Source organism: Tursiops truncatus, chromosome 2 (assembly GCF_011762595.2).
Source record: "Tursiops truncatus isolate mTurTru1 chromosome 2, mTurTru1.mat.Y, whole genome shotgun sequence".
NCBI classification, from domain to species: Eukaryota; Metazoa; Chordata; class Mammalia; order Artiodactyla; family Delphinidae; genus Tursiops; species Tursiops truncatus.
In genome coordinates this window covers 168549370-168562224 of record NC_047035.1, presented here as the reverse complement: position 1 = coordinate 168562224, position 12855 = coordinate 168549370, and the positions used below count along the sequence as shown (strand labels likewise).

The window sequence follows — 12855 nt, the reverse complement described above, 5'->3', positions numbered from 1 at the left end:
CTTTTTTAAAAATTCCTCTGTCTTTACAAAAACAGTAAGGAAAGTCTGGGAGCAGGGATGGAAAATCAAAAGGCATGGAGCTGGAGGGAGCTGGACCAAGGGTAGAGCAGCTGAGAGAGGGGGGCCCACGTCGGGCCCCGCCAAGCCTCCCCCCGCTCCCCGCCCCCCCCCCCCCCCGCTCCCCGTGCCCTGCGAGGCCCCACCCACCTCTCCTGCCTTTGACCTGGGCACGAACTCCTGGATTCACCAGGCTTGCCTCTCCCCAGGGTTAGCACCTGATTTAGAGCCCCCAGCCTCGGTTCCCTTCCCAAACGTGGAACCACAGAACCAGGACTTCAGTTCTCCCTGTGATGTCCCCCCCCCCCAACCCAGGGCAAACGGTAGGCAAACAGGCAGCAGCTGACCCAGTCCTGCCAACTAACTCAACACTTAGACTCTTCACCCCAAACATTAGCAAAAACGTTCCTGAAAGCAGGGGAGATGCAGGGTGGATCTGGACGATGTCTCCTGGGCATCTCACAGTGCTCCTCTCCCTATAGATACCCAGCAGGTCACCGATTCATTACTCCTTAGGTTTAGTGATCAACTGTCTAAATGGTAAATCACCTGGAAAACCCCAATTTTCTATTATTTTTGAGGAAAGAATAAAGAAAATGATTTAAAGGAGTTGGGAGTCAGTAAGACAAATCCAGGTCATTTGTTGGCCTGGTGAGCCCTGGTATCATGTCCCAACACCATCGCAATATTCACATGGCCTGGACAGGTCGCTCTGATTTCCTTCTCTGCAACCTGAAGGTGCACACACAGAGACACATGTACACACAGATGCACACACAGACACACAGAGATACACACATCTGTATCTAATTGCTTGAGCATCATAAATCCCTTTAAAAGCACAGGGCATCACGGTCAATGGTAACAGTGCTGTTTGCATGCATAGCCTCAGATGCCATCGGGGAAGCTGCCCTGTGAAAGTCTGAATTAGTAACCGAAGGTCTAGGGCAGAAACAGACATGACTGAAGAGACGGGGCCAGCAAAACTGGGGAGCATCCTCCACATGCACTTGGGCGTGACCCGTCCCTGTCACCTGTGCCTCCACGGGCTCGAAGACATCTGTTGACACGACCAGGCTCAGACTGCAGGCTCCAGAGCCAGCCTCCGCAGAGGGCATGGCTGTCCCCATGTGCGGTAAAGCCCTCAGGGCAGTTTGAGCAGGTCTTGCTCTTCTCAGGAGTTAATATGTTTATATTCAGGCATGTTTTACAAAAGCTTTATGATGGCACATTTAGACTTCAGAGATTCCCAGACCATAAGCTAAATATATATTTAACTTTTTTTTTTAAGTTTTAAAGTCACATTATTTAATCATAGATTAAAGCAGTGGCTTTAAAATTATCCCTATCCATCCCATAATTACATGCTCTGGATAAGAGCCTGGTTCACAGCCAAAATCCCCAGAGGATGGAGAGTGTGAGCTTGGGGACATAGACAATGCTAACTATGATACAGCTTGCCTTTGTTTTTTCTTGAAAATACCAAGGCAGTTAGCTAATGTTAATGGAACAATCACTGTCCATATACTATTTGTTTTTTTAATTTACCTTTCTTCCTTTCTTTCTTTTCTTTTTTTTTTTTTTTGCGGTACGGCGGGCCTCTCAGTATTGGCCTCTCCCGTTGAGGAGCACAGGCTCCGGACGCACAGGCTCAGCGGCCATGGCTCACGGGCCCCGCCGCTCCGCGGCATGTGGGATCTTCCCGGACCGGGGCATGAACCCATGTCCCCTGCATCGGCAGGCGGACTCTCAACTGCTGCGCCACCAGGGAAGCCCACCTTTCTTCCTTTCTTTCTTTTTCTTTCTTTCTTTCTTCTTTAGTAAAACTATCTCTGCTGATGTCTTTGTAGAAAGACAAGATTCCTTTGTAACCCTCGCTGCCTTTTATTACGGGGTGTGTGAAAATGAAGGAATAATACACAGGAATGAAATCATGCAGTTTTACCCTGGAGCCATGACTCAGGGAAAAATGATAAAACTCATCCAAGAAGAGTTTAAATGAAAATGGTCTTCACATACTCATTACATGAATGGATACGTGGATCCACAGCAAAAGGAAAAAAAGGGATTCTACGAAGGTGACTTAGAGAAACACAAATTTGGAAATGATCTCAAGAGTTTTATACTATCAGTGATAGATGATATCCTAGAATTACCTGATCATGGGAAACGCTCCAAAAAATTAAACTAGTGTACATGCCACACCCTGCGTTATCCACTTTAAGAATATCCCCTGACAGGGACTTCCCTGGCGGTCCAGTGGTTAAGACTTTGCCTTCCAATGGAGGGGGTGTGGGTTCGACCGCTGGTCGGGGAGCTAAGATCCCACATGCGTCGTGGCCAAAAAAAGTCAAAACATAAAGCAGAAGCGATATTGTAACAAATTCAATAAAGACTTTAAAAATGGTCCACATCAAAATCTTTAAAAAAAGAAAATAATTTTCTTTAAAAAAAGAAAATAATCTTTAAAAAAAGAAAAAAAGAATATCCCCTGACTTAACCCTCACAACAGCCCTGTGAGGTTGGTATGATTTCCATCACTATGGATAAAGAACTACTAAATCGGAGAAGTTAATTTGTCTGACCTCACGCAGTAAGTGGTAGGGCCGAATTCAAACTGTTATGTCTGACGTCAGGACATTCTAGAAGGTAGTGAGTTATGAGTTCTGTGAGTTATGTTCTACTAGTTTCCTGATGACATTAAAGGTTTGAGTTGAAGAGACAAGATAATCAATCAATCAATCAATATAAAGAATGTGCCGAAGGCAGATATGCCTCAGTGACTACCATGCACTCAAAATGATGTTGAGACTTAAACACGCCCTTCTCTTAACTGTACAGGTTGTGTTATGATGGAATCTTCTCCTACCTCTTCCCTCCTCTTCTGACTTGGGCTTCTCATCTTTTGGTCTATAAGCTATTGAATTAGGAAGCAGATGCCGTTCTGAAACATGGTTTAAAATAATCATAATAAATAAAATAATAATAACAATAATCAAAAATAATCAAAACTCAAAATAACTTGATTGACGTCTCAAATAGCTGTACCTTGTTTAACTGGAGGTCCTTCCTTGGATTAAGGTCGCCACAGGGCTTATCTAATACGTGATAAACGCACAGAGCATTTATAGAAAATGACCCTTCGTGGGGAAAAGGATGTAGGCTACACTTACCCCCTTTAACTGCTTCCCTCCAAACTCGCAGATGTGGATATTACATCTAATAGATAAGTTTTCTTATTGCCCTTTTCTTCCTAACCTAAACTTGGGAGGTTCCCAAAGTAAATGCCTGGCTTTTTACAAATTGCCCACAGAAATAGCAGTTTTTCCCAGTGTTGATTTAAAAAAAAACAAAAACCCCACCCAAACTGGCCTTTTGGCTTGCGGTGCAGAAACTCTGGTTCTCAAAGTTTTAAAGAGTTAAGAGCCTAGATGGAATGCCTTGGGAATGTTGGCAGAGAGGCTGAAACTCCATCCCCTTTGTTTCTCACCCTGGATGGAATCCCGGAACCAGGAGCGCACAGTGATGACTCCGGGTTCGCGTTCTTCTTTAAATTCTGTTCTGATCTGTGCCGGCTGTCGGCTGGAGGTCCACCGAGGTCCACCGAGTGCCTGTCCACAGTGGGGGAGGCTTATCTTTACCTAGTCCCTGGGGACTTCCCAGAGGCAGCGGGAAAACATTTGCATTTAAGAGCCGTTTGCTCATCCTTGAAGGAAAACAGTCCCAGAAGATTAATGAGGGTGGTGGGGAGGGAAGCTGGGGGTGAGGATGAAGGACCAGGAGAAGGCAGAGTTATTTGGGTTGCATTTTCCCGGCCTGATGACATCTCAGTGACATTTGAACTTGGCGTTAGGAAAAGAACACAGCCCTGCGTGTGGGTCCTGGGACCAGAGGGGCAGAGGCGGGGCCTGGGCTGGCATGGCTGCGGGGCCGCAGGGCTCCGAGGACCTGCTGAGTGGCTGGGACCGGCTGGTATGGGGCCTGACTTGCCGGGTGCTGAGGACGTGCCGAGGGGGGAACCTGCGGGTCCTGCAGCTGATGCTGAAACCATGGTGCATCTCCAGGGCTGTCTACCAGGTGGGACCCGATGCTCCTCTTCTGTTTCTTTGCAGCATGAGAAACCCATAGGGGATGGTGGGGAAGGGTCGTCAGCTGTTGTCACTTGTGTAGTATGTCCAGTAAATAAAGGGAGGGGTTCGTTTCAGCTGCCGTCTCCTAGGTGCCAGGCGCTGGGAGAGGCGTGTCGTAAGCAGGATCGAACTCAGTTTCCAAACAGCCTGATAAACTAGGCATTTATGGCACCTTTTGGAGATGAGGTTATTGAAAGTCAGGGAGGGACGTAAGTTGTTCAGAGTTACCCAGCTGGTAACTGGCAGAGCCCTGTGATTTCCACACAAGCGAAATACGAGGATGCCCTTTCCACAAGTGCATGCCCCTCTCACAGGAGATGCTGTTTTCTCAGAGAGAGAGTGTGTGTGCGTGTGTGTGTGTGTGTGTGTGTGTGTGTGTGTGTGTGTGTGTGGCCCATCCTCACCTCCCTCCCCTCTGGTGGTTCCCGTAGTCAGACATCCCCACACAAAATGTGAGAAAGAGGGAAAGTTTTCTGCAGGAGGGCGGCCCTTCTGAATCAGTTGGCTGGGGATGCAGAGCTCTTAAAAAGGGAGAGACAAGAGAGTCTGCTTTCCCATCCAGACTGGTGGCATGAAGCCAGGTCCCTGCCGGCCACGGGCGTTTCAGTCCTGACAGCCCAGCCTTACCGAGGGGGGTGAAGGCAGAGGAGCACAGGGGTAGTTGTGCCCCTGCCTGGTTCTTGAAGGAAGGTGTCGCTAGCTCTTCCTTCATTGATGCTTTCTTATAACGCAGTTTATTTCGCTCATTTAACTTGAGTGGCTTGGGCCCTCTCTCTTTGCTTCCAAAACTGCTTGAAAGCAAGCAGGCACAGCTGGCCTTTGTAGTTTTAGGCATCATTTGGTGGTGTAGAATCCCTTAATGAACCGTAATGGCTAAACAACCCGGGACCGTGTAGCCACCCTTCCCCCCAAGCCCTCCTCATGGAATGTCCAGACTTGCATTGAAGGGACGGCTCCTTGGAAAACACACCCAGGAGCCCCTGAGTTGATTTTACAGAGGGGCAGAGTCCTCCCAGAGCCCCCATTCCTTCTTCTGCCCACGGGCAGGTGGGATGAAGACTTTTCAAGTGGCTTGCAGGAAGGGTTGTTTTTATTTTTTTTTCAGAATTCTTTGTGTCTGAAGGGCTCATACCCATGGTTTTACTGTAAACAGCAACTATGTCTGTAATAGATCATATATAAAAGAAACTTGAGAGAAGTCTTCTCAAATTTGACAACAATCTGGAAAGTCTACACAATATTTCCCATGACGAATTGTGAATCTGAAAGACTTCTGGAAAAAAATCTCCCAGATGGGAGATTCAAGCAGTAACTAACATGGTTAGTTGGTCCATTTTTTTTTTTTTTTTTGAAGCCTTGGTTTTAGAGTCAATTCTCCAACAGCTTGGTGTTTGGGGGTAATTCCTGAGTCCAGATGAGTCTGTCTTATTTGTTGCTGATTACGAATGAGTTTGGGGGTCCTGGCTTCTTACATCTGTCTCCCACTTTCTTTTTATCTCCTATTTGTCCTCTCTTATGTTTCAAGTTACATAAAAATCAAGATTCGAAATCAAGCGAGCAGGGTGGCCTAGCCCCGCTGCAGGGGGACTTTTTTAGGAACCTCCCTTCATGTTACAAGTGTGTTGAAGAGAACACTGGATTATTGGACACCAGGCCTGGAAAACATTTTCCTCCTGCTTCAACCTCAACTCGATGCATCAGACACTTACTGAATGACAGTTGTGTGCCTGGCCCTTGGTAGGCAATTGGGAATCAAAGGCTAATCACACCTCATGCTTGACCATGGTTGTCTCTGGCCAAGCTGCACTGGTCAGCCAAGCCAGGGTGGCCAGAGGGCCGATGCCTGTGACCCACACAGCCTGTCTGCAGCCAGCAGTTAATTCCCACAGGTGGGTCTGGAAAGCATTTGTGGAGGGGAAAGTCAGGACGGCAGGTCTAAACTAGTTCACTGACCTAAGAGGCCAGGTTGACCAGTTAGCTGTCTGCAGAGCCGGGCTAAGGGGCTTGGAGAAGGCAGGGAAGCTGAAAGCAAAAGGCAGCTGCACTGGGCCTGGGTGAACTGAAGGAGTCCCAGATGAGACTTACCGTCTCCTGGGCAGCTTTACCTGCTCCCAGACCTTTTACCTGCCAGATGGGTAGGTTTTCCACACCAAGCAATTCTGACACTAAGTGCCTGGAGTTAGCACAAGTTCAGGTTAAGGGCTCAGGTTAAGGACTTCACCCACACTTCAGACACCAACCAAGCAGGGTTGGTTTAATGGGACACGTACAAAATACCAGCCCGTCCTCACAGGAGGCTCACAGCCTCCTGGGGAAGAGTCAAGAAAACAAATCGAGTTTTCAAGGGAGAAACTAATTTTGCTCAGGGAAGACTTTTCAGAAAGTCTTTTATTCTCTCAGAGCCTTTGTTTTCTCAATTATAGAGTATAGCTTCATAGCAGTATAAGGGATAAATCAGGGCATATTTGTGAAAGTGTGCTGTAAATATAATACTAAAGTATATACAAATGGGAAATGTTATTATTGTTTTATTGAAGTATTGTTGCTGTACAATATTATATAAATTACAGGTGATATAGTGATTCATAATTTTTAAAGGTTATATTCCATTTATAGTTATTATAAAATATTGGCTATATTTCCTGTGTTGTACGATACATCCTTGAAGCTTATTTTATACCTGATAGTTTGTACCTGTTACTCCCCCACCCCTATATTGCCCCTCCCCCCTTCCTTCTCCCCACTGGTAACCATTTGGTTGTTCTCTATATCTGTGAGTCTGCTTCTTTTTTGTTATATTCAGTAGTTCGTTGTGTTTTTTAGATTCTACATATAAGTGATCATGCAGTATTGGCCTTTCCCTGTCTGACTTATTTCACTTAGCATAATGCATATGTCCATCCATATTGTTGCAAATGGCATTATTTCATTCTTTTTTTGTCTGAGTAGTAGTCCATTGTATATACGTACCACATCTTCTTTATCCATTCATCTGTTGATGGACACTTAGGTTGCTTCCATATCTTGGCAATTGTAAATAATGTTGCTATGAACATTGGGGGGCACATATCTTTTTGAATTAGTGTTTTGTTTTTTTTTTTGGATATATACCAAGGAGTGGAATTGCTGGGTCATATGGTAATTCTATTTTTAGTTTTTTGAGAAACTTCCATATTGTTTTCCACAGTGGCTGCACCAATTTACATTCCCACCAGCAGTGTACGAGGGTTCCCTTTTCTCTACATCTTCTCCAATGTTTGTTATTTGTGTTCTTTTTTGATGATAGTTGCTTTTAAATCTTGGCTACTGTAAACAGTGCTGCTATGAACATTGGGGTGCATTACCTATTCATGAGAGCGTTTTCATTTTCTTCGAATATATACCCAGGATTGGAATTGCTGGATCATATGGTAGTTCTATTTTTAGCTTTTTATTATTTTTTTTTAATGTACTGTATTCTTACCGCTTTTTATCTTGGGAAAAGTTCATCAAAGTGCCTTTATTTACTAGTGGTAAGGTGATTAATGGCCGTCTTTATGTATTTCGTTTAGGCAATTGTCTAAGGAAAAACCCTCTGTTTTCCTTTACTCTCACTCTGCTTTATACTCACAGTGCTTCTGACGCCAGATGGGTAGGTTTTCCACACCAAGCAATTCCGACACTAACTGCCTGGAGTTAGCACGAGTTCAGGTTAAGGGCTCAGGTTAAGGACTTCCCCCACACTTCAGACACCAGTCACAAGTCTTCAGTTTACCCACAACTTCTGGCCGACTTGGCTACAAATTGGAGGTTCCCACGATCCCCTCCTTGGATTTGATCATTTGCTAGAACAGCTCACAGAACTCAGGGAAACACATTTATCAGTTTATTACATGATAAAGGAGATGAGAAAGGATACAGATGAACAGCCAGATGAAGAGATTCAGAGGGCAAAGGTCTGGGAAGGTCCTGAGTGCAGGGGCTTCCGTCCCCATGGAATTGGCAGGCACCATTGTCCCAGCACGTGGATGTGTTCGCCAACCCAGAAGCTTTTTGAACCCCGTATTTTGGGGATTTTTGTGGAAGCTCCATCGCATAGGCATGATCAGTCTTTAACTCAGTCTCCAGCACCTCTCCTCTTCCCAGAGGATGGGGGTGGGGCTGAAAGTTCCAAGTTTCTAATCATGGCTTGATCTTTCTGGTGACCAGTCCCCATTCTGAAGCCATCCAGGAGCCCAGCAAGAGTCACCTCCTTAGAACAAAAGACATTCCTGTCATCCAGGAAATTCTAAGGCATTTAGGAGCTCTGTGTCAGGAACCAGAGTCAAAGACCAAACAGTAGAACCAAAGATGCCCCTAGTGCTCTTAGGAAATTATAAGAGTTTGAGGAGCTCTGTGCCAGAAACGGGGGACAGAGAACCATATATATTTTTTTCTATTATTTCATAGCAATGTTTTCATGGTTTACAGTTTCTCCATTGGCTGAAGTGATGGCTGTCAGTCCCTGGCTGGACTTTTGATTCAATTGGGGAGCTTTTAAAGCAACCCATGCCCAGGTCTGACTCCTAGGGATTCTGATTTAATTGATCTGGTGCCTACATATGTATGTTTCTAAAGCTTTCTAGGTGATTCTATTGTGCAGTCCAGCTGGAGAGCCTCTGAGCTGAAGGAGGCTTATTCCACTGTCAGATAGTAAGCAGATGCGTACAAAAACCCCAAGAGGCCACGTCTGAGTCACTGTGGGGGCTACTTTTAAAAAAAAAAAATATATATATATATATTTTAACATCTTTATTGGAGTATAATTGCTTTACATTGCTGTGTTAGTTTCTGCTGTATAACAAAGTGAATCGGCTATACATATACATATATCCCCATATCTCCTCCCTCTTGCATCTCCCTCCCACCCTCCCTATCCCACCCCTCTAGATGGTCACAAAGCACCGAGCTGATCTCCCTGTGCCATGCAGCTGCTTCCCACTCGCTATCTATTTTACATTTGGTAGTGTATATATGTCCATGCCACTCTCTCACTTGGTCCCAGCTTACCCTACCCCTTCCCCGTGTCCTCAAGTCCATTCTCTACATCTGCGTCTTTATTGCTGTCCTGCCCCTAGGTTCTTCAGAACCATTTTTTGTTTTTAGATTCCATATATGTATGTGTTAGCGTACGGTATTTGTCTTTCTCTTTCTGACTTACTTCATGCGATTCATGAGATTAGTAGGAAGCGCTAATAGAGGGCAAAAGGGATTATGTGACATCTAAGAATGAGGGTCACAAATAATGGTTTGACGAGGTTATCATGAGGATTAACTCAGTTCAAAAGAAACCCATGGCTTGGCACATAAGAAGCACTCAGTAAGTGTTAGTGGCTTTCATTATTACAAGAATAAACGTGATCACCCATGGTCAAAACTGTGAAAAGGGTATGATTTGACCCTTAGTGCAGCAGTGGCTTTCTCTAGAGCAGGACTCAAGTGTGGCTCTGGAGGGAAACCTTCCTCATTTCCAGATCCCCATCCCAGTCTCAAAACAATGGCTGTAGCTCTGCTGGAGCATGTCAGGCAACGCAGGTCTCTTCTCTGCAGGGACTTTTGTCTTCCCGAAGTGACTCTTCCTCAGGACTTCTTTCTCACGAGGGTTAATCATGGAGCCTGAATGTTATATAATTGGGGGTGAGGATGTTTTAAAAGAAAAATAATAGAAAATTATACAAACTTAGGTGTGGAAGGAAAATCACAACATGTTACAAACAGAAGAAAGGTGACAAATACCATAAGCATCATGAAGTCCAAAATAGTAACAGATTTATTAATTAACTGCCAAATACATCTCTATTATACATTTTTTCCTACGTACTTCAGCTGCCTACTCTTCCGTCTGTTCTTCACGAGGCAATGACTTTGTAATATTTTCTGTAGCGAGGGAAGAGAAGGAGAAGTTGGTCTTCCCTCTAACATGGCTGATCAAAATCTGTGTTTTTATTACTGTTAGTTGAGGAAGGTCTTGTTCAGATTCACAACTTGTCTTTGGAAATACTGGGCACATTTGTAGGACTGTCAAATTTGGAAATCCTTCTCTCAAGTTTCTTCTATGCATGGTCTATTATCAAACATACTGTTTATAGTAAAACTACGATAAACGAGAGCTCTAAACAAAGGAATTCTGGAAAAATTCAGTTATGTTCTGTTTCCTTTGATAAAGAAAAAATTACATGATGCCTTTACAATTGCCTTTTTGTATTATATACACTCCTGACAGAGACGACACTTTCACTTTTGACTGGGGGCTATGAGAACCAAACTCTCTACTTACAATTTTGCTGGTCTGTTGAATGGAAGATTTTTCCGCAGACTAGGTTCTGGCTCCCTGCATTTATATATACATACTTTTTATTGAAATATAATTGATTTACAATGTTGTGTTAGTTTCAGTTGTACAGCAAAGTGATTCAGTTATACACATATATACAAATATATATTCTTTTTAATATTCTCTTCCGCTATAGGTTATTACAATATACTGAGTATAGTTCCCTGTGCTGTGCAGTAGGTCCTTATTGGTTACCTATTTTATATATAGTAGTGTGTATATTTCAATCCCAAACTCCTAATTTATCCCTACCCCCCTTCCCTTTTGGTAACCATAAATTTGTTTTCTATGTCTGTGAGTCTATTTCTGTTTTGTAAATAAGTTCATTAGTATCATATTTTTTAGAGTCCATATATAAGCAATATCATATGATATTTGTCTTTCTCTGTCTGGCTTCCTTCACTTAGTATGATAATCTCTAGGTCCATCCATGCTGCTGCATATTGGCTTCTTGCATTATAAACCTGATTTCTCCTATGTGGAGGCCACACACTTCCATAGCCAGGTGCTGTAAGATGTAGTAATATCTGGGTAAGACCCCAGGCCCTGTACCTTCATGGACAACAGAAGGTAAGTCAGCACTTAAGGGTGAGGAGTAAGGCTGGAAACCATTCCTTCAATGGTATCATCCATTTCCATATGTTCATAGATAGGTGGAAATGACTGTGAACTTCATATATATATATCCCTCTAAACCCAAACTACACGTATCCCAACTCAACTTTCCCTGAACTCAATTCCAAAAAATACCTGTGGCCATTCCAGTGCTACGTGATCAAGATGGGAAGCTTAACAGAGGGTAGGTCAGTGCAGAAAGAGACAGTAGTCATAACTGATGGCAGTTAAAATAGCTCCCTTACGCAAATAGGGCTACGTACACATATTACTAGGTATCACCCCAAAGACCTGGAAAAGACCCCAAGAAGTGACGGGCCCTGAAGTTTAAGCTTCATTCGCATCATGAGGAATCTACCTTTGTATCCTACCACCCCACCCCTTATCACCAGTATGAACTATGGGAAAATTAAGATAAATAAGACCAATAACCTGAATTATCGCTGTGCCATGAATTGCTTCTGGCCCCAAAGATGGAGACCACATATGTAAGGCATATGGAGCCTGTTTTAGATTATTTCTTTTTTCAGTTGGATGTCATTCATTTTTTCAATTTTTTCATTTTTGGTCTATTTGTAGAAACAGTACCCTTCATGAGACTTGTCAACTTTCTTTCTGTTTTTTATTTTCTGAAACCTGCTGAACAAAGCCCAAAGAGGAAACTTACCTGCTCTTCCTGGCTTTAAGATATAAGCTGTAGGGAAGAAACTAGGAGTGGGAAAATGTCCCAGTGTACGTTCCCATCTTCTTCCGAGAAGTGTGGTTTCTTACATGGTTTTTTTTTTTTTTTTTTTTTTTTATTATTTTTTCATATTCTTTTTTTTTTTTTTTTTTTTTAACATCTTTATTGGAGTATAATTGCTTTACAATGGTATGTTAGTTTCAGCTTCACAACAAAATGAATCAGTTATATATATACATATATTCCCATATCTCTTCCCGCTTGCGTCTCCCTCCCTCCCACCCTCCCTATCCCACCCCTCCAGGCGGTCACAAAGCACCGAGCTGATCTCCCTGTGCTATGCGGCTGCTTCACACTAGCTATCTACCTTACGTTTGGTAGTGTATATCTTACATGGTTTTAAAAATCATCTGTGGTCCACCCATCACTGCTTCTTCTAGAAGAAAATACAGACCAGTGGCTAGAGTGACAACCAAGTGTCAGGAATTTGGGAAGAGTCCTTTTTTTAATTATATAGAGTGGTTCTGACCCAATGTTCTGACACTGACTATCTGTGGCCCACGGAACCAGGCCTACATTGACCTGTATGTACTGCATTTCCCACAAACGCTGCCAGAAAACAAAAACAAAAACAAAAAAACGACAGTAGGTGAGCCAACAGAGGAGGTTGCTTTATCACCCCAGGATGGGGTTTATAGTCACAGAGAATGAGTCGTGCATTTACTTCTTAGTAGGAATTGTGTTTCTGAAACTGAGAGGTTCTAGAAATAGGAATCATTTTGAAACTGCAACTTTATCAACTGTCTGCATGATGAGTTATAATGATATCAGTGGTAAATTCTCCTAATGATGAACAATTCCTCTAAAAGGGGATTGGGTTTGCAATGATTCATTTGCATCTTCTAAAGCAACTAATACAACCAGCCTGGGACCGATGGATGATGCCTGATTTCAAAAAACATTCCCACATGTGCAAAGCTGGGCTTTGATGCTCAATTTGCTATTTTTGCTGTTCCTCT

General features: G+C 43.5%; 1 protein-coding gene across 7 annotated transcripts in view; it reads left to right on the top strand.

The window, feature by feature from the left end:
* FRMD4A (FERM domain containing 4A) overlaps window positions 1-12855 on the top strand; it is a 382372-nt gene that overhangs the window by 56666 nt on the left and 312851 nt on the right. For 3 of the 7 annotated variants that reach the window (XM_073801673.1, XM_033852467.2, XM_033852468.2), the window contains exon 1: window positions 3961-4134. The exons of the other annotated variants lie outside the window; for them this stretch is intronic. In XM_073801673.1, the coding sequence (XP_073657774.1) occupies window positions 3976-4134 (159 nt within the window). In that variant the 5' untranslated portion in view covers window positions 3961-3975. Of the gene's footprint in view, window positions 1-3960; window positions 4135-12855 lie in introns of those variants that run through there. 7 annotated transcript variants of the gene reach the window in all.